Raw genomic sequence first — 21,936 nt, 5'->3', positions numbered from 1 at the left:
TGGAAATAGCATGAAGCAGAATTTTTCATTTGTGAATTTACGTAACGTAACTAAGATAATGAAAATAACATTTACAGCACTGTGTGCATCCATACAAATGTTTTGCAGGGATCTCCAACCCAAACTTTCAGCCAACCCAATATGAAAAGAGCTACATTTGGTTACACTTTATATTAATATTTCACTTTAGACATTCTACTAACTCTCATTAATTTGCAACATGTCAACTAACTCTCATTAGAGTATTAGTAAACTGTTAGGTTAGGGTTATGTGTTAGGGTTCGGGTTAGTACTTGACATGTAGCTGCAAAGTTACTTATAGTCAGTAGACTGTCTGTTGGGGGACAGTCAAAATAAAGTGCTAGCAGATTTTAAGCAGACAGTCTACTTATACTCTAATAACAGGTAGTTGACATGAAGTTGCAAAGTTACTTATAGTTAGTAGAATGTCTAAAGTGGACCATCGAAATAAGATGTTACCCTACATTTTCTTAGTAATACTTTTAAACATCATTTGTAGTATTAACAAGCATTATAAACATTTATATTATGCAAATATATCATCAATTAATGTTTGTATTTTTTTTAACTTTGAATTTTTAAAAAAAGAATATATTTTTATGATCGCTGACCTCTATGCTATCTTTTACAATCCCTGGTCTCAAAGAATGAATGACTAAAAATTAAGATTAAGATGAATCAAAATTATTTATTTTATTTTATAGTTCTTTAAAAAAGAACCCACAACAAGAGTGTGTTTAGTCTAATTCAACATGCTTTATTGATAATGCACACTTAATATTCGTTGGCCACTAGTGGTCTCTAATATCTCTGATATGAATCAATTTCTTCTACTCACAGTCCTTTTCACATTAAAAACAGATATATTCTGAAGCATTGCAATAACAGGTTGACAGTGCTGCTTTACAATATTAACAGTCACCACTGTATACTGTAACATACTGCTGTTCAAAAAAATAAATGCCCAGTGATAAAAAGCATTATCAAAGACTGAAGTACTTAGCACTTAAGCTAGCTGCTTTTAATATTAATATGTAACTGGTACAATATTTGTAAGTACTAAAGACGTCAGCCATACACCTACATATCTGGTATATAGATGCAAAGATTCCATGTGAAAAGACAGAGTTTTAAATGAAGGATCACACTTTGTGCATCATGGTTTGTCCTGTAAAAGAATCATCATGGATGCTGGAATACTGAGCTGTTACTCATGACTTTCTCAAGGCACATTTGTAGTTAATGCAGATGTCAAATTTACTGCAATAAAAACTCTAAAACTGTCAAACTGAGCAGCTCTTTAGTTTTAGAAAAGTGTTATGGCAATAATCATGTGATTACAATGATGTCTTACCCAATTCCAAAATTGCACCAATGACAAAAATTAGCAAATGTGCTCCCTTGTACAGAAAGAGGTGATCCTAAGTATGTATTTTCAGGCAGTGTTGATGATTCTTTCAGCAGATACTGTTAGTTACTGGCTCCACCTGACGGTGACTCAGTGAAGTATTTCTATTAGGAGGCGCTTAAAGTCACCGCCGCACTCTGAGTTCAGGGCATCCTTTAGGGTAACATCATATTTCTCCAGGTACATGTCTTTGATGGTCTCCAAATCCACCTGTGAATGTGAACATGGAAAGGAAAATATAATTATTCTTTCCAGTATTTCCATGAAAAGTGTCTTTGTGTTCATTGTGTTATCAAGCCCAGAATTATCTCTACCTCAGAGCGTCCCACAATAATACGTATGAGTGTGTCCTCATCTGTCCCAGCTCCTTTCATGGCAGCGTTCAGACGACGGGCGAAATATAGCTGCGGGTTTTTAGCACATCGCACTGTTCAAACAGAAACAAATCACAGTATGATGCATGTTGCGAGCAGAAAAGGCTATCAAATAGCCCTATCCTTTCATAGTAGCTTACGGTCACTACTTTGAACAGCAATATGACTCTCTGATTCAAAAGAAAGATCAAATTTCCTAAGGGCTTTTCAGAGTTTTGAATAGTTTGGATGGTTATAGTTACCCAGAGTGATGTAACAGTCCTTTAATGTTCCTGTAGCCTCACTGTCTATAGCATCCAGGATATCTGTTCCAGAGAGCTATGGAAAGAAAACAAAAGAGAAACCAGAAACTCAGAAAGAATGTTGAAATGGTTCTTGTAAAGCAGTGATGGGCATAGCTGGTGTTTGACCGTACAGTTTCATATATCTTGAAGGTGGCCTGAAGCTGTAGGTAGTTCCTGTGAGTGAGGATGTAGCTGAAAGTGGACTCATCTGTTCCGAAGCGTCCTTCACCTGCCTGTTGAAAACCAACCACATAGTCATTTATTCATTCAATCAACAAAATAACTAGGGTTGCCAGGTCTGTTTGACAAAGATAGTCAAATAACCAATCAAAAATAGTCCAAAACCAGCCCAATGACCAATAAAGACCAAAAGCATCCCAATACCAAAACACAAAATATGATATACTCTCAGAAATAAAAAGTACAGAAGCTGTCACTGGGTGGTAGTACCCTTTCAAAAACTACCAATATGTACCTTTAAGGTACTAATATGCACCCTTAAGGGGTACAAAGGTGTATCTTTTGAATGGGTACCGCCCCAGTGACAGCTTTTGTACCTTTTTTCTGAGAGATTTTAGAGTGCCTATTAGAAATTTTCGTATTTTCTTTGATTTGAAGCTGTACAATGTAAAAAGCAGCAGTAAACATCTGCAGAGTTTAAAAAATGTCAACATCATCATTGCAAGATGTAGTACAGAGTTATTTATATACTATTATAGTATTTATTAATAGTGCTTTTATTTTTATATTTTCAGTATTTTATTTAATTTTACAACACGAATTCCGGAAAAGTTTTTTAAATTTTAATAAAATGAAAACTAAAAGACTTTCAAATCACATGAACCAATATTTTATTCACAATAGAACATAGATAACATAAATGTTTAAACTGAGAAATTTTACAATTTTATGCACAAAATGAGTTTATTTGTAAATTTGATGCCTGCTCAAAATAGTTGGGATGGGGGCATGTTTACCATGGTGTAGCATCCCAGCAGTTCATGTCTGGGCATCGAAGTTATGAGTTTCTGGAGTTTTGGTGTTGGAATTTGGTCCCATTCTTGCCTGATATAGGTTTCCAGCTGCTGAAGAGTGTGTGCTTGTCTTTGATGTATTTTTCATTTAATGTTGCTCTAAAACTTTTATATACCCTTCAGCATTCATAGTGCCTTCCAAAACATGCAAGCTGCCCATACCGTATGCACTTATGCACCCCTATACCATCAGAGATGCTGGCTTTTGAACTGAACGCTGATGACACGCTGGAAGGTCTCTCTCCTCTTTAGCCCGGAGGACATGGTGTCCGTGATTTCGAACAAGAATGTCAAATTTGGACTCGTCTGACCATGGAACACTTTTCCACTTTGAAACAGTCCATTTTAAATGAGCCTTGGCCCACAGGACATGACAGCGCTTCTGGACCATGTTCACGTATGGCTTCCTTTTTGCATGATAGAGCTTTAGTTGGCATCTGCAGATGGTACAGCGGATTGTGTTTACCGACAGTGGTTTCTGGAAGTATTCCTTGGCCCATTTAGTAATGTCATTGACAATCAAGTGATGCAGTGTCGTCTGAGGGCCCGAAGACCATGGGCATCCAATAAAGGTCTTCGGCCTTGTCCCTTACGCACAGAGATTTCTCCAGTTTCTCTGAATCTTTTGATGATGTTCTGCACTGTAGATGATGAGATTTGCAAAGCCTTTGCAATTTAATGTTGAGGAACATTGTTTTTAAAGTATTCCACAATCTTTTTACGCACTCTTTCACAGCTCTGCCCATCTTGATTTCTGAGAAACTCTGCTTCTTTAAGACATCCCTTTTATAGCTAATCATGTTGCAGACCTGATATCAATTAACTTAATTAGTTGCTAAATGTTCTCCCAGCTAAATCTTTTCAAAATTTCTTGCTTTTTCAGCCATTTGTTGCCCCCGTGCCAACTGTTCTGAGACCTGTAGCAGGCATCTAATTTGAAATGAGCTCATTTTGTGCATAAAATTGTAAAATTTCTCAGTTTAAACATTTATGTTATCTATGTTCTATTGTGAATAAAATATTTGCTCATGTGATTTGAAAGTCTAAAGTTAATATAATGTAATATAATATAATATAATATAATACTCCTGTGGAAACCTTTTATAAGAATTCCAATTCTCCGTGAAGATCATGGACCTGGCAACCCAATAATAAAGTACTTATAGAAACTAATTATAAACTACTTACATCAGAGTTTTAACAGCAGAGTAAACCTCACCTCAAACAAAGATGTTGCATCCTGTTCTGCCAGATCTTCATCCACTTCATAAGACTCATCCCTGCTGGCCTGCAGGTGAAGGTTTGACACATTTTTCCTTGCTCATTTTGCACTATAAATTGCAGATACTGTAGCATGCAAACACAAAAATTAGGAATGGAATTCTGCACCATTCATATTCCAGTGAACAAAAGCCTTGATCTTATCAATCAGTGGCGATGAAATTGAATGCAAGTTTTCATGACTATCACAGGCTGCATCCGAAATTATAAATGCTGCCTTCAGAGGATGCATTCCAAGGTAAGAAGGCATCAAGGCACGTCCGAATCTAATGTTAGCTTCACTTCCTGTCTCCTGAGATACCTTCATCTGATCTATTTTTGAAGGCAGCATAGATGTATCCTTAACTGCCTTTGATATCCCACAATCCTATGCGTTCCATTCTGTGATGGTTAAGCTAAATTTAAAAAATGGCATCTGAAAGTTGAGGTTGGTGGTTAGTTTGTGTGTAAATGTATGTTTTTAACCAATGTTATCCACTGTTTATGTTATTTCTAGCGAGAAATTAATAATGTAGTAATTAAATATTCACTTAGTTATCACTAAAGTTTGCTCTGTTTTGCTGTAGATCATTAAACCGTAACGCTGCCTCAGAAGTCTGTCAAAAAGCAGTTTTGTGAGGTACCTTTATGTGCAAACGCTGCCTGCTGAGTCACTGTCTGATAGGGCAGCAAGGCAACATGTCAGCTGCCTAAGTTTGTCTGTAGCCATAGTCTTGTTATGCTCATAAAGTACTAATTTGTGATTGAAAAAATTTTATTGAATTAAGAAAATGTGTGGCCTCAGACCCCATTGAACATGTGAAAAAAAAAAAAAAGTATTTGAATGTACAAGTATCCACCCCATTTGTGCCATTCTACATTCTCCCTTTCAGTACAAATCATTGCTAAATACTATAAATATCAAACTCATTACTTGTATTTTACCTGTAGGAGAGAAACTAGAAGATTCCTCACATCTCCACTAGTGTCATCTTCAATATCAGCCTCCAGATCTCGCTCATGCACTGGTGATCAAAAGATCTGTTACATGACTACAATAATGCATTATTTTATTACTAATAATATTAGCATCACACACAGAAATGAGCACTTCATAGTATCAATAATGAGCCATCAAAAAATCATGCCTCTTTATAATTCATGATATCATAAAAAATATTTGTATCTGATCAAAGCTTACCTTGCATATATGCCTCTTTGCAATTCAAAATATCCTGTTAAAGAAAAAATATCTATTTTGTAAATGATGCTTACAATCAAGTAATGATTTGGTGTTTTTTTTTTTTTTTTTTTCAGATTTTCATGCTTGAAATTTGGTGACTATTCTTCCAATCTAATGATGTAAATAATGAATAACCTGATTGGTGCTGGTGCAGAGGATCTCCACCAGCACGTCCTCATCTGTCCCAGCACCCTTCATGGCTCTCCTCAGTTCTTTAGCCATGAAGATGTGAGGCGGGTCCAGCATGGCAATAATTGCTTTCTCAAAGTTTCCTGTGAGTTCATTCTTCAAGACTTCCTCCAACTCCTTGACAAAGACCGAAAGAACAAACCGGAAACCAGACTCAAATAGATGTATATTGGTTCAGTCTATCAATAAATTATGATATGAAGTAAATTTAAAAAAATCAACTAAATTTTTTTTATGTTCTCAAATAGTGTTATTTTCAGGGATTTTATGCAATTTAAAGAGAAGTGATATGAAGAACATCTATGGTTCAATACAATACTCCAGTTATCCATGAGCTCTGGATGATTTTTAAAAGGGTGAAAGCATAATGGTAGAAACTACTCCAGTTACATAATGCAGTCTAATGTGATGTGGGGAGAGGAAAATTAGAAACCATTGGTCTATGGCTTGTGTCATATATGAGAATAGAGTGTTTGTTGTTATAAGCCACTTTAAATTTAGATTTACACAAACTATATTTCTACCAAATTAGATCAGTATAAATATTTTACTTTTCACAAAAACACAATTTCAATTATCATGATAACACTGATTAAGTATGTACTATTTTGTCATTTAACTGACATTTCAAAGATCTGACTCACATCGTCATATTTTTCAAAGTAGGCTTGTTTAATCTCCACCCGCTGGACTGCAGAGCGGTTTGCTAGAATGGAAATGATGGTCTCTTCATCCGTCCCTGTGAACAATATCAGATGAGCTCATACCTTATAATGTCAGTTATTCCTCCATCAGATTGCAGGGTTAGTTCACCCAAAAATGAAAATTCTGTCATTAATTACTCATGTCGTTCCACACCCGTAAGACGTTCGGTCAACATCGGAACGCAAATTAAAAAATCCGATGGCTCAGTGAGGCCTGCATTGCCAGCAAGACAATTAACACTTTCAATGCCCAGAAAGGTACTAAAGACATATTTAAAACAGTTCATGTGACTACACTGGTTCAACCTTAATGTTATGAAGCGACGAGAATACTTTTTGTGCACCAAAAAAACAAAATAATGACTTTATTCAACAATATCTAGTGATGGGCGATTTCAAAACACTGCTTCAATGCAGGCCTCACTGAGCCATCGGATTTCATCAAAAATATCTTAATTTGTGTTCTGAAGATGAACAAAGGTCTTACGAGTGTGGAACAACATGAGGGTGAGTAATTAATTTTCATTTTTGGGTGAACTAACCCTTTAAGGGTAAGTTTACACAACAACAATGTACTAAAAAATGTTTGCACTTTCGAAAAGTTCCACGTACAGACGACAACATTGTCAAAACATTCCCCGTTCACACGGATCAATGAAAACAACTAAAAACACTGTATTATTAATGCCAGGGTTGTAGTTGGCGATGCCACGCTTTTGTGTAAATGCCCCCTCAGAACCCCACAACTCATAGGTTAAGGTTACGTTTACACGACAACGATGTACTAAAACCGGAAAAGTTTTTTCTTTGTACAAATGACAACGTTTTCAAAACTATCCTTGTTCACACGGATCCGCGCAAACGACTAAAAACGCTGTATTACGCATGCCAGAAAAGTAGTTGGCAATGTCACTTTGTAAAGAAAGACTACGCGCCTGTGCACATATGCATTCTTTTACAGATCTTAGTTATTTTTTAGTCATTTTCGCGAATCTGTGTGAACGGGGATAGTTTTGATAACGTTGTCATCTGTACAAAGTAAAAAAGTTTCCGTTTGTAGTACATCATTATCGTGTAAATGTACCCTTAAGATAAAAAAACGTTCTTTAAGGGCCATTTACACGTCACTGTTTTCAACTAAATATGGAAAACTTTATGTGTTTTGGCCATTCATTTACACCACAACGGCAATTTGGGGGGCTGAAAATGGAATATTTTGAAAACGCCCTTCAAAGTGCAAGTTTTTAAAAATGATACCAAGCTATTAAAACACCAATTTATGAAAATGTTGACGTCACGCCCATGCATATTATGTGTTCAGTTTATAGGCGCATAGCAATTCTTTACAAAGTGACATCGAATAATACAGCAGTTTTAGTTGTTTTCGCAGATCTGTGTAAACGGGGATCATTTTGACAAAAACACAAAGGAAAAGTTTTTCTTTTTTAGTACATTGTTGTTGTGTAAATATACTTTTAGTTAAAATGCTTAAAGTCAGCATGAAACGGTAGTTTTTATTGTCTTTACTTCTCTATTGTGACATACATCCGAGAGAAAGAAAAATGGAGGGCGGGACTTGATTTTGTCAATCGGAAATTGATTGGATGGTTGTGGTTTGCTATTGCTGTGATGTCATGTGAGTGACAGGTTGTCCCGCCCTCGCGCCAACAAACACGTCATCAGAGAAGAGAAAAAAAATGTTGCTGCAAGAGGAAGGGGAAGTTATTTAAAAAAAAAAATATTGTGCATGTGTAAATCATTTATAATAAACACTGCAATATTCCGTAAAAAATAAGACGGCGAGGAGGACATTAAAATCAAGCCCCGCCCTCTATTTTTTCTTGTTCAATATTCTGTTTCACTCTGAAATACATCATAACACTGAAGTAAAGTTGGTCGCAATTTCTGTTTCATGCAGACTTTAAAAGTGTTACATCATATTTCATCATATTGCAAGTAAAAAAAAGCAAACACCCATTATTTATGTCAGTGTCTTCCAACAGTGATTAATTTTATTCAACCTACCCATTCCTTTGCAGGCCTTACGGATTGCCTTGATGTCTGCTATCACATCAAAGTCCTCAAAGGGAGTTATTGTGGGCTGAAATAAAGGTTGTGTAAGAAAAATCATGTGTTATGCAGTTAGACTATACTGCAGCTTAAAATTAAATTTACACCTAGGAGATTTTGAAATAAGTTAAACAACCAATTCCTTTTATATTGTACAAAGATGTGATCAGGATGTTTTTCAAGGGTTTGGTATATTAGATCACAATGCAGTAGTCTGTAGGGGGAGGGGTTCTGTATCCAACACACAGCTGAGTCATGGGATCTCTGGGCAAGGACAGGAACAGAGTAAGCCTTCCTCTGCCTCGCCCACTGCCATAACAACAATGTCCACTTATTGATAACAAAACAGTTATTCTTTGATAAACATTCCTCTTCCTCTGACAAGAGTATAAACTACTGCTCAAATCACAGTAAAATACAACAAATAGGCTAATAGTAAATATAAAATTAATATATGGGAAAAAAATGACAAAACACATTAAAAAATAATTAGTTTAGTAATGTTAATAATAAAACTTGTGGAAAAACTGTTAAAGTATCAAAATAAAACATCAAAGTTTCAACCTAAACTCTGCGCACAAACATATTTATTTAGTCTACGCAGTATGATGCATCCGTAGCAACCTAATAATCATCAATATCGTCATCTGTAGTGAAAGAAACTGAGAAAAGTGAGAAAAAGAAACTTCACTGTTTAACTCACTTGAACGTTGCCCATCTTGTGATGCTGATGTGAATCTCTGAATGCGCGCTCGCTCTCTCCACCCAGCCAGAGCATCTTTTCACTCCATCACATCCCTGACGTCACTGTTGGCGACATCATAAAATTTAAATTTTTATCTGATTTTTCTATTCTCTTTTTGTCATTAACCATATGCTAAACAGAATGTAAAAAAAATGTAAAATAAAATAGTTTAATATAGGCTTATGCCTATTTTTAAAAAATCTGTCCAAGATATACAATTTTTTTTTTTATACAACAGGAATGAAACAAATGTGCGTAGGCTGATACAAAATTTATGAGCAGAATCCTTTGAATTAAGACAAGAAAGTCTTTGTTAATTGTGTCCCAGCAGCATCAACCTACTTGCTGCATGAACAGTGCTTTGATTTTGTTGACCAGAATACTAATATATTCGTCATATTTATGTTTCCTCGTAAAGTCAAATATATAGCAGCAAATGATCAAATAATATTATATTAGCCTATCAAATTTATTATCAGAAGTAGCCTAATCTACTGAAAAAAGTAAGTAATTGCTAAATGAAGTAGCTAAATACAGAGGCATGCATGTGATCTCTTGTCCTGCGTGAATATTAGGATATAGTTCTATTTATAATCTGGATATAAATATTAAAAGCTCACTTTCAGAATTAATGATGGATACAGGCATGTTACGTCGAATTTGTAGCAGTTGTTATGATTCTGACCGATGAATTAAGACACTCTTATTTCACGTGAGCTGATGCATGCGTTAATTTTTATCAAACATCTCTGTCTAGAATTGTGTTGGTCCATATGACCTGTTTTCTGACATTGAGAGCATTTATCCACATCACGCCAGTATCCGTATTGTACTACGACGACGAGTTGGCTCATAAATATTAATTAGTTATGTTATTGGGTGCTTCAGTGAGGTTACTAGGCAACGTCAGGGCAACGTCACTTTACGTTATTAATATTCATGACCTGTTTTTTATTTAGCATAAATACATAAAGGAATATAGTATATTTATACAATAATAAATTTAAATAATATAGACGCCTTCTATCTTTTTGCTTAAACAAACGGAAATGCAAAATATTAGGTTGCGTTGTCGATTGTAGTACGCATGCGCACTGTCAACGCTGTCAGCTGACTTCCTGGCCGAGGGAGGGATTGCTGCTAGTGTCCCGCTAATCCATTAGATCCCCAAAAAAATTACCACGGTCGGAGAGGGAAAGGTCCATTCCGCGCCTATTCGTGCGGATATTAAGTAGGTATGGTCACATTTTTAAACTGAAAATACTCATGGACAGAAAGTGTTTGTATTTAAGCCCGGAAGAATTGGTTTCATCATCGAAATGATCGGTGAAATTTCGATACAGGTCTCGAGGGAAGGAATAGAGCAATTCACGAGCTCACTTACTATTAATGACTCTTCGTGCATTTGAATAATTAATATTAGTTACGATATGTAGGACGCGTGGTTGACGATTTAAAAGCACGAATGTTCAATGGAACATGTCTTTCAGTTGGCAGACATCTTGTACTAATTATGCCGCGATTAAACCACACTGGACGGACACTTCCTGTTAAGCGCCTGTACATTGAGTGAATACTAACATCATTTGTCGTTACAATGTTTGCAGAACAAACACTAATATTTACAAAATCTCGCGTTTTTGACTACATCACGACCTTTTGTGTTTGAAAAACAGGTCATTTTGTCTGTCTAGCCATGCACCAATAGATATACTTTTTCAGTTTTCAATGTTATTTATTATTATGTGCTTTTAACATGGGTGAATTCATTTCTTTTAGAATCAGTAAGTCTTTTTATCTCCTAATCTATATTATTTGGGTTGTCACAGAAGCCCAAACCGTTGAGACTAAACCATCCTGGCTGCTTTATCTAGTCTCACTTGTAGGGCTGGATGCCTCTCAAATCTTATCAAGGTCTCACAGAGCTCTTATTTCAGCCAGTGAGCTTCATGTTCATTTTCATTGTCCTGTAAAATATAGGAGTGAGAGCCCGCCATGGAATGTGAGGTCTGAGGGGCAGCCACCATGATTGGAGGACTGTTCATCTATAACCATAAAGGGGAGGTGCTGATCTCCCGCGTCTACCGCGATGACATAGGGTGAGTGAGTTTGTCATGGGTGGAAAATGGTCTTGAAACTGCTTCTGATTTCAAGGACTAGATGGGGTATGTTAGAGAAAATGTGAGTCGATCATTTTCTGTGTTTCTCAAAACCATATTATCTGGGGACAGGCCAGTAAACAGCCGTCCAGAAGACACAACAACCACTAAAAACTGCTCAGAACACCTTAGCAATGATGACTACCTACTGACATTTGCACAGTCAAACACTTAAAGGGTTAGTTCACCCAAAAATGAAAATAATGTAATTTATTACTCACCCTCATGTCGTTCCACACCCGTAAGGCCTTCATTCATCTTTGGAACACAAAATAACGACTTTTCAACAATATAGTGATGGGCCGATTTCAAAACACTGCTTCGGAGCTTTGCGAATCGAATCAGTGACTCGGAGCGCCAAAGTCACGTAATTTCAGCAGTTTAGCCGTTTGATAGGAGATCCGAATCTCTGATTCGATTTGTAAAGCTCCGAAGCAGTGTTTTGAAATCGGCCCATCACTATATTGTTGAAAAGTCGTTATTTTGTTTTTTTGGTGCACAAAAAGTATTCTCATTGCTTTATAATATTAATATTAAGGTAGAACTACTGAACTCGCATGAACTGTTTTAAATATGTCTTTAGTACCTTTATGGATCTTGAGAGAGGAAATGTTGTTGCTTTGAATGCAGGCCTCACTGAGCCATCGGATTTAATCAAAAATATCTTAATTTGTGTTCCGAAGAAGAATGAAGGTCTTACGGGTGTAGAACGACATGAGGGCGAGTAATAAATTACATTATTTTCATTTTTGGGTGAACTAACCCTTTAATCTATTTATTTCTTAAGTTAGAAATATTAGAATACATTTTTTTTTTTTTTTTTTTTTTTTCAATGTAAAAATACTGGTCTTATTTTCATCATGCGTGCTTAGCAGGGTTTAAACTCCATATCATTGGGGTTATCCTGTTAGGGAAGAGGAAAGATGACAGGATGTTAGAAAGCAGGAAACATTGCTCCATTCCATCATTATGACGAACTAAATTTCATTTTTTGTAACCATAAATGGGGAAGTATTGTTTTTTTTTTTTTTTTTCTTCTCTCTCTCTCTTTATAAAACCCCAGATCAAATGTTCTCCTAAAGATTTAATTGGTGTGTGTTTGCATTACTGTTGTCCATTTACACATGCACCCCATGTTTGTCTTTCTCCTCTTTCCTTGTCATTATTCCCCTCATGCTCTTTGTACTGTTTTTTCTCCATGTTCATTGTGGCTACTGTAGCAGTAGGTAAGCGCTCCTACTACAAACAATGATCAAGCATGTTTTTAGACCCCGACAAACAACCAACCAATCACTCTGACGCATGTCACCAGTGACCCCCAATCTAGGGTTGGGCAATCGAGCTAAAATAGGCCTTCTAAGCCTTTTAATAATGTATGTCAACCTTTTTGTGTTTGCTTAAAGGGGCAATATGAACAAAGAACATAGATTTTGATCTATCTATCTAGTCTGCCCATCCAACCAATAATTTTCTGTCTGAGAATCTATCTTTATAACCATTAAAAAAGATTTAGAAAAGTAAAAAGACTTTTTTAAATTCCATGTACATTTCATTGAAACCTTGAATTAGTGTTTTCAACGGATATATTCAAATGAACAAAAAGAACTGATTTGTATAAATTAATCAAACTTTAAACAAAAATTACATTGACATGTTCTCAAACAATATTCTCACAAATTGAGGCACTAGTAGTGGGCATGAAACTTTCCTACTTGCATGGTTTTTGGGAAACTTAGGCTTACGGCCAAAAAAAAGCTTGTAAAACTGCAATAATAACCATTTGTTTGTTAATCATCTATAACATAATATTGAAAATATTTATAAATATTCATATGACGTATTGCCCAGCTCTACTTAAAGCATGTCACCTGACATACTTCAGTCAATCAAATATTGTGAAGATATGCAAGTGCACCAGCAGTAGGTTTAACAATGATGCCCTTTCCCTTTGATTGCTCTCAGGCATGAGATGACAATCTTGGTAATTTTTGGGTTTGTGTATGTTGGATATTTTGACAAATGATGCACCTTTTCTGAAGGAAATGTTTGTCTACACATGAAACAGAACATTTTATTCATTAACCTTTTATTCATTTTGGCCTTTTATTTATTGAATCGGTTGCAGCAGATGGAGTAAAATATCTGGCAGGAAAATTAATTTAAAAAAAGAAATGAAATTGCAAAGAAAAAGAGGAAGTTTTATTGGAGTCTTTGTATAGTTCTCTTTTGTTCGTTTTAGACAGGCGAGAGCTCTTTTGTCTAAAGGACCTTGTGACTTATCTTGAGGTTCATGAAGGTTTGAATCAGCAGGGAATATCCAGTCAAGTATTTAATGCTTTGTTCGCAGACTAAAGAAATGTGTTTGTCTTAAAGGGTTTACTGGCAGATGGTGACCATGTGCTCACTCTTCCTGCCCAATTCCATTACCTCTTTCTTGACCTCACGTTCTTATCCATCCTTCTCCACAGGCGCAACGCTGTGGACGCGTTCCGCGTGAACGTGATCCATGCCCGCCAGCAGGTGCGCTCTCCTGTCACCAACATCGCCCGCACCAGCTTTTTCCATGTCAAGCGCTCCAACATCTGGCTGGCTGCTGTCACCAAACAAAATGTCAATGCTGCAATGGTGTTCGAGTTCCTGTACAAGATGTGTGACGTCATGACGGCCTACTTTGGGAAGATCAGTGAGGAGAATATCAAGAACAACTTCGTGCTTATCTATGAGTTGCTGGATGGTAAGCCTGTTTCAGAAACATGGGAATCATTTCCTGACGCTGTTCTCTCAGTTATATCTGATCCTCCATGTGCCTGTTAACCGCATTACCACAAACCAAACTCGCCCTCCTCTAAATGGCATGCTTTCCTGGCAGTCATCCACTGTTGCGGTAAGGTGCTTCCTAAACCATAAGCTGTCCAGAAATCCTTGTCCTCCAGCTGAAAAAATTTGAAAGGTTACCTAAATGAGACACATGGAGACAAAGTCTATTTAAAACAGTTGTTGAGGTGTCTCATTCCAGAATAATGATTCATTTATGTCTTTGTGTGTGTTTGCAGAGATCCTGGACTTTGGATACCCACAGAACTCAGAGACTGGAGCACTGAAGACTTTTATTACCCAGCAGGGCATCAAAGGCCAGGCAAGAATATGCTCTTTTACTAGTTTCATATTTTTGATGTTCATATGAATTACATTAACATTCAAAATAATTGAACAATGCTACTGTAGGACTTGTGTGGCATGATTTTAAGCAGGATCTGAAATACCATTTTATGTTAAAGGTATTAGTATTAAGCATTATTATACTATTATTGTAGTATTATCTTACACAAATATTTTGTTTTCATCAAATGTTAAGTTCTTAAACGAAATTTAAAATAATGTAAATGCTGTAAATACAGATATCATGATCATTCTCATTTTACCTATCTGACAAGTTGACAACCAGAATTTTTGCAATCAAATGTCACAGAAAACCAAATGTTTGTTTGAAAGGGATAAATATGCATGTGCATTATCACCTTTTTTATGTAAAAGTGGGCGTGGCCATTTTAATCTTGAAAGTGGAAATGAAGCAGTCAGTCAAGTTAACATTTAGTAAATGGATTTTCAGTCTAATCAAAAATTATATAACAAGCATGATAAATGTAGCCATTTAAAAGAAAAAAGAAAAAAGCTGTTTTGTTATCACTTTCGTAGCAAGGGCACTGCCATCTTGCAGTACTACAACTTGTAGTAACTTGTTAGTCTCAGCCTCAGATGTCACTCCCACAGGCCGCTGGCTGAAAGTCTGTTCCATAAGGCACACAAAATGGGAAACACTTCAGGAATTTTGAAGTTGTCATCTGATTAGTTGAATTCTTCAGAATATCCGGGAGACGTGTGTGTCACATTCTTTAACGGTCCACCTGGAAACAAAGCCGTCGTGATTCCAAACCCACTCATGGAAGTGGAAAACCGTCTTGTTTACAGACAATGAGCGCTTATCAGGATCAACTAAACGCTGGATTTTCAAAACTATGTGAAGTTTGCAGCGTCATTGTTGCAGTAAACTTGCACAAACCTTCTTGAATGAATAATTTATTAGATGCACGGTGGTCTGTTATCACATAGCACATCGACTTTACATTTTCACACCCTTAAACATGTAAGGGTGAACAAAACAAACTGTAATTGGTTGCTTTACATGTCAGTCAGATGTCGTCTTGGGCAGTATTTGGCCAATGAAAGCTGCAATGGAGTCTAGACCTTCTTCTGTCGGTCTGAAGGTCTGGCTACGTGAGACTAGTAACTTATACACTTCCAGTGTCGTTCACAGCAGCTTGTTATGCTGTTTGATATTTCAAATGGGTTTTTCTTATCATATTGTTTTAATGTATTGTTGTCATTGTAAACACACTGGTTTGTAACATGAATAGTTTTACTAATTACTGCACTTTACTTTTCTAGTTATTTACCTATAGTGGCTAATGAACACGGAATAGCTTACTTTCATGTTGCAAAACTGGCTCAATTGAGCAAGTGACAGTTCCATCAACTGTCCTGAAATGCTCTTACACTGGTCCCAGGACAGTGGGCCATTTTTTTTTTTTTTTTTTTTTTTTTTTTTTTTTTTTTTTTTAAATAGACCTGTCTATATTATCTGTGCAGATTCTAATATAAACTGTTTCTGTTTTTCATGCTTTTCTGGACGTGTGACTGCAGCATCAGGTATGTGTAATTGTTTTTTATTTTAAGTTTTTCTCAGATTACATTAGAGTACTAGTGGCCCCAAAATGTATTTAAACCACAATCTTCCTGAACTGTCTTTGGTGGTCCATTATTGTCCTCAGACTAAGGAGGAGCAGTCTCAGATCACCAGCCAGGTGACTGGTCAGATCGGTTGGCGTCGTGAAGGCATCAAGTACCGCCGCAATGAGCTCTTCCTGGATGTGCTGGAGAGTGTCAACCTGCTCATGTCTCCACAAGGTAAGACAGCATTAACTGAGGTCTCAGGATTGTGTGCTTCAGTTATTATCAAACCATCCACACACTACTGTGTGTCATCTTGACAGGTCAAGTCCTGAGCGCTCACGTCTCCGGTCGTGTGGTGATGAAGAGCTACCTGAGTGGAATGCCTGAATGCAAGTTTGGCATGAATGACAAAATTGTCATTGACAAACAGGGGAAAGGAGGAACTACTGATGATCCTGGGAAAAGGTTTCAAAGTGCTTCATGTTCATGCAGTTGTTTTGCTTGTCTGTCTCCTCTCTTTGTTTGCTTTGAAAATTTTGTTTGTCTTTTGTCTGGATTTTGTTTCTCAATCCAGAATTTTTAAAACATGTTTGATTGTAAAGTGTGTGGTTTATTTTGATTTTTGAAGCTGTCTGTTTTTGTTGCGTCTCTTTTTCTCTGTGCTCCCACAGTGAGTTAGGGGGAAGGTATTGTATATTTACATTTCTGTGTTCAGTTTTATGTTGGTTGTGTTGTTAATCTGCAGAACATGAGTGTCTCATTACTGTTTTTATTTATTTTATTTGGTTTTTAGTAAGGATGCTTAATATATTGGCCAATATCGTTACATTTATTATTATTATTCTCAATTCCATCTAGCTACTTTTTTTTTCTATACCAGGTTAGAGAAGAACATTAATAGATGTTTTGATGACTGATTTTACTTTAAGTATCTAAATAGAAGACTTCATTCTAAAACTTTTTTTTAAACAAGACAAAGCAAAATACACTACCATTCAAAAGTTTGCAGTTGCTAAGTAAGCATCAGAGATTTAAGAATCTCTGATGCTAGGCACCAAGAATGCATTTATTTATTCAAAAACACAGTGAAAACAGTAATATTGTGCATATGATTTCAATTTAAAATTTTTATTTGAATTTTTTTAAAATGTAATTTATTCCTGTGATGCAAAGCTGAATTTTTAGCATCATTACTCCATTCTTCACTGTCACATGATCCTTTAGAAATCATTCTAATATGATGATTTGCTTCTAAAAACATTTATTATTATCAGTGTTAAAACTGCCTTTTTTTTACCATGAAACCATGATTTTTTTTTTTTTTTTTCCCAGGATGAACAGTTTAAAAGTATTTATTTGAAATAGACATTTTTTTGCAACATTATAAATGTCTTTACTGTCATTTCTGAGCAACTGAATGCATCCCTGCTGATTTTAATTATTAATTTTTCCGGGAAAAATAAAATCTTACTGACCCCAAATTTTTGAATAAATATTGTTAAATATTGGTAGATAATATGGTATCGGTTAATGTACATAATTAAAATTATGAATAAAACTTTTAGTCCATCCCTAGTTTTTCGAAGTATAACATTTTAGCATTAAGTGGTTTTATATGATTTAATTTTGATTATATTTTGTCAGTGATGATTTCATTGTATGTACATTTTATTCTCGTACAGGGGTGTCTAAACTCACTCCTGCAGACTGTCCTGCAGAATTCAGCTCCAACCCCAATTAAACACACTTGAACCAGCTAATCAAAATCTTACTAGTTATACTAGAAACTTCTAGTGTGTTGAGGTAAGTTGGAGCTAAACTCTGCTGGACAATGGCCCTCCAGGACTGTGTTTGGACACCCCTGCTCTAGTATTTGCTGCTTTTGTCAAATATCTTAATGTTCTATTATATAAAACACTCAACATCTTGGTTTGTCTACCAGTGGGAAGCAGTCCATAGCCATCGACGACTGCACTTTCCATCAGTGTGTGCGTCTCAGCAAGTTCGACTCTGAGCGCAGCATCAGCTTCATCCCTCCTGATGGGGAATATGAGCTCATGAGGTTAGTTCAGCTTCAGTTTGTCTTCACACTGCAGAGTCTTGATTCTGTCTTAACACATCCTCGATCTGTGTGTGCAGGTATCGCACCACTAAGGACATAATTCTGCCCTTCCGGGTCATTCCACTGGTCCGGGAGGTTGGACGCACAAAGCTGGAGGTCAAAGTTGTCATCAAATCTAATTTCAAGCCCTCACTCCTGGCACAGAAAATAGAGGTAAGTTCAAAAAAAAAAAAAAAAAAAGTTAAGTAGGGGTGTCGCAATATACTGGTATTGACGATAACCGTGATATTTCAAATGAATAGTACATGAATGATAATATGGCACGTGAATTATCCAGCAACAGTATCTGGTTGACATCCCAGCTTACAGTAGGTGGTGGTATTGCACGTTTACGCTGATTGCAATTTGTCATAAACACAAGCAGTCAAAGCGCGCAGCTGCTACTGCCTCGTAAAAACATGTCATTGGATATGACAGATGAGACACTTTACCCGCACTCCAACAAAGTGAGCTCGCCAGTGTCGACGCTTTTGGATACTTTGAAATTACTCCTTAATCAGCCCGGTCTGCAGGACCTGCCGAACAACAGTGAGTGCAAAAGGGGGCAATAATACCAACCTCTTCACCCACCTCCACTTCCGTTATCTTGCAGATTTGGCCACTGTAAATGATGCCAGAGTTGGCCACTGAAACTGGAAATGTTACATTAACCAGTTAACTGCTGACGCCTTTCTGTGTTTTATATTTACACTCCTATGGGCTTTTAGTCCAAAAGTGTGCTTATTCGGATAAAAACTTATGGACTATCATATGTTTACTTCAACTACCTTTAGAGAGCAGTATTTTTTTTTCTATTTTTACCTGAAATAGGACGATGTGAGCATTATGAAGCGCTAAACTCTCACATGTAATTTGTTTCATTCATACTCGAAGCCGGAGGGCGCCCTCCCACAGAAAGTCCACAAGTGAGACTCATGAGTAATAAGTTCCAGGAAATCTCTAATATGGACAAAGACATCCAGTGAATGCTGTAGCTGAATAAAACACAGATAGAGACAATTTGACTATTTAAACATGAAATGAATTAACACACCATTGTGACACTATCATGTTATCTGTGTTTTATCGGATATTTTCAAAATGATAATATATAATTATAATGCAATGCCAATCGACATGGCCTTTATCACTATATATAATACTACAAAACAATATAATTTCAGTTTGATAGTTTTTTCTTTTCTTCTTTTTTTTTCGCAAAATATCATTATCGTAAATTCTTTTGGCCACGATGAGTGAAAAATCTGATATCGTGACAGCCCTATTGTAGACTTAACATTACGTATTCGCACACACAAGACTATATTTTAGTTTGTTTGTAAAAGAGTTTGTCAGATGACGTGTGTGGTGAATGTTTCAACAGGTGCGCATTCCAACACCTCTCAACACTAGTGGAGTGCAGGTGATCTGTATGAAAGGAAAAGCCAAATACAAGGCCAGTGAGAACGCCATTGTGTGGAAGTGAGTGTCACCGTCTTCACATTTCTCTGCTTTCGGTGCTTGTGTGCATGTATTCATGTCATCCTATCTGTCTCTCTGCTCAGGATCAAGCGCATGGCAGGAATGAAGGAGTCTCAGATCAGTGCTGAGATTGAGCTGCTGCCCACTAATGATAAGAAGAAGTGGGCCCGTCCACCCATTTCCATGAACTTTGAGGTAAGTGTTGAATGGTACAAAGTAATGTTTCAATTGTTTTTTTTGTTTGTTTGTTTTTTCTTTCAAGTGGTCAGCGAAAAGGAGGTTCTAAGATTTAAGGTTCTTAACTTTAACCTACGAAAGTGTTTTTATTTTACGTTATATTATTTTATGAGGTTCACTAAAATTTGAACATGTTTGGATACGGTTTAAAACCTTTTTTTGTGATTTAATTTAGCAATAAATATAAACTTTGATTAAAAATGAACTAAAACCATCTATTTATTAACTTGTATTTCTCATAAATTAAATTAAATATTAGTTTTTTTATCAATATGCTGAGTAACAAGGTTGAATCAGTTGACATTTCAATATTTTTATGAGGTTTGCTGTGCTATTGTTAACTTAACTAAAATTTGGATGTTTGGATACAATTTAAAACATATCTATTTACCTACTTCTAATAAATAAAAGAGAATATGGCAACATTTTTTACAATAGTTAACATTAGTTAATTCATTAACAATGATTAATACATTTACAGTATTTATACATTTTTATTCATAAAAATACAACTGGTTATTGTTGCTCAGGTCAAATATTAGAAAAATGTTTAAAATTAACATGAACTAAAATTAATAAATGCTTTAGAAGTGTTTTTAATTGTTAGTCCATGTTAACTAATGTCAACGAATGGAACCTTATTTTGAAGTGTTTCCTAAAACATTAATTTGGTCAATAAGCTCATAAGTAACTGTTGAATTAATTAATATTTGAATATCAGTCACCTTTCTGGGGAGGTAAGTACAAACATTAGATGTTAAAACTAGACACTTTTCATATTTTTATATTTTCATTTATATTGTCTTGCATTTTACGTAACGTAGTAGTTTGTCTTACGTATCCAGTTTTGTACTCATGGTACACATTTCTGTTGTATTTCATGTTATTTTTCCTCTGTCTCAGGTTCCGTTTGCACCCTCGGGGTTGAAGGTGCGTTATCTGAAGGTGTTCGAGTCAAAACTGAACTACAGTGACCATGATGTGATTAAATGGGTGCGATACATTGGACGCAGCGGAATCTACGAGACGCGCTGCTAATGAGCCACTGAGCAGAGGGACCAGCTTTTACTGTCTTATAAATATACTATATTTCCCTCCTTCCCTCTCCTCAAGATTTGTGGATGAATTAAAAAGGCTAATTACAAAAATATGCAAAATGTGAAATGTAGTTACCCGTATGTGTTTGTTCGAGTGCTGTAATGAACAGATCCAGTGGAGAGCAGTGAGTGGTCTACTTTAAAGCCTGTGCAGTTAACGTCTGTCTGTCAAAACTCAGCTTCCTGATTCGCTGTAGTCGGTCTTACGAGGACCCCTGTCCATTTTGTCGTTGGTTATTCTCCTATTGGTCATACTCTCAGTATCTTATCGCTATCTCTCTCTCTGTGACTATTTAGTTCGGTATAAATATATAATGGAAAAAACATTGTGTCGTGTGTATTTGCTGTTTTATTTTTCTTCAGCTATACATTTCATTTGTATCATGTTAAATGAGGACCACTGTCTGCATAAACATCTTGGGAGTAAAAAAGAAAATGACACACTTTTACATTAGACACTATTTATTTGTCTTCCTGTCTGTTGTCATCCTGTACAATCAAAGGCTGACAGGATAAAGGAAGGCCAAGTTAATAAAATAATAATCTCTCCTAGATTCACTTAATTTGTGCAAAGGAAAAATCAGAGGCTGGAAAACAGACATTACCATGAAACTGAAGCATCAGCTATTTGAAGAAAAATAACTGAATTCTGAAATCAGTGCAAGTCTGGACAGCAGTTCGATGAGCCTCTGCCTCTGGTCAAATTATGAAACAAGAACAGCAACAAAAAATAATCACTGGTGGTACAATCTCAATTTAAACACATACTGTCTAAAACTGACCATTGCATATCCATA

At 36.1% G+C, this 21,936-nt stretch overlaps 2 protein-coding genes across 4 annotated transcripts; one reads left to right on the top strand and one right to left on the bottom strand.

Moving 5' to 3' along the window:
- Positions 1-757: 757 nt before the first annotated feature.
- Positions 758-10,731, bottom strand: anxa13l (annexin A13, like). 3 transcript variants are annotated; one of them, XM_051915019.1, is made up of 12 exons: positions 10,717-10,731; positions 9,291-9,394; positions 8,543-8,618; positions 6,458-6,552; positions 5,760-5,930; positions 5,583-5,616; positions 5,327-5,406; positions 4,341-4,409; positions 2,219-2,320; positions 2,046-2,121; positions 1,744-1,856; positions 758-1,639 (listed from the first exon to the last, which is right to left on the bottom strand). In XM_051915019.1, exons 2-12 carry the CDS (start codon positions 9,363-9,365, stop codon positions 1,520-1,522), a joined length of 1,011 nt encoding a protein of 336 aa, XP_051770979.1. In that variant the 5' UTR covers positions 9,366-9,394; positions 10,717-10,731; the 3' UTR covers positions 758-1,519. The 3 variants fall into 3 exon arrangements, with proteins under 3 accessions (XP_051770979.1, XP_051770971.1, XP_051770988.1); XM_051915011.1 differs by lacking the exon at positions 10,717-10,731 and adding an exon at positions 9,953-10,148; XM_051915028.1 differs by lacking the exon at positions 10,717-10,731 and adding an exon at positions 9,953-10,148 and having other exon boundaries at positions 5,760-5,927.
- ap2m1a (adaptor related protein complex 2 subunit mu 1a) lies at positions 10,405-21,465 on the top strand. The gene is made up of 13 exons (XM_051915041.1): positions 10,405-10,567; positions 11,313-11,431; positions 13,960-14,225; positions 14,545-14,627; positions 16,193-16,198; positions 16,321-16,456; positions 16,543-16,687; positions 16,894-16,908; positions 18,165-18,284; positions 18,362-18,497; positions 19,708-19,805; positions 19,889-20,000; positions 20,946-21,465. Exons 2-13 carry the CDS (start codon positions 11,358-11,360, stop codon positions 21,078-21,080), a joined length of 1,326 nt encoding a protein of 441 aa, XP_051771001.1. The 5' UTR covers positions 10,405-10,567; positions 11,313-11,357; the 3' UTR covers positions 21,081-21,465.
- Positions 21,466-21,936: the final 471 nt, after the last annotated feature.

The sequence above is a fragment of the Ctenopharyngodon idella genome, chromosome 2, assembly GCF_019924925.1.
Source record: "Ctenopharyngodon idella isolate HZGC_01 chromosome 2, HZGC01, whole genome shotgun sequence".
Taxonomy (NCBI): Eukaryota; Metazoa; Chordata; class Actinopteri; order Cypriniformes; family Xenocyprididae; genus Ctenopharyngodon; species Ctenopharyngodon idella.
Note: the sequence above shows the minus strand (reverse complement) of the source record. Positions and strands in the feature narration are given on the sequence as shown.

Excerpts from the sequence above, each read along its gene's own strand:
- anxa13l (XM_051915019.1), bottom strand. The coding sequence starts at position 9,365 with ATGCTCTGGCTGGGTGGAGAGAGCGAGCGCGCATTCAGAGATTCACAT. Across the intron at positions 5,407-5,582 it reads CAAAGAGGCATATATGCAAG|TGCATGAGCGAGATCTGGAG; the intron begins GTAAGCTTTGAT and ends TTTGATCACCAG. Across the intron at positions 2,321-4,340 it reads ATGCAACATCTTTGTTTGAG|GCAGGTGAAGGACGCTTCGG; the intron begins GTGAGGTTTACT and ends GGTTTTCAACAG.
- ap2m1a (XM_051915041.1), top strand. The coding sequence starts at position 11,358 with ATGATTGGAGGACTGTTCATCTATAACCATAAAGGGGAGGTGCTGATC. Across the intron at positions 14,226-14,544 it reads TATCTATGAGTTGCTGGATG|AGATCCTGGACTTTGGATAC; the intron begins GTAAGCCTGTTT and ends GTGTGTTTGCAG. Across the intron at positions 18,498-19,707 it reads TCCTGGCACAGAAAATAGAG|GTGCGCATTCCAACACCTCT; the intron begins GTAAGTTCAAAA and ends ATGTTTCAACAG.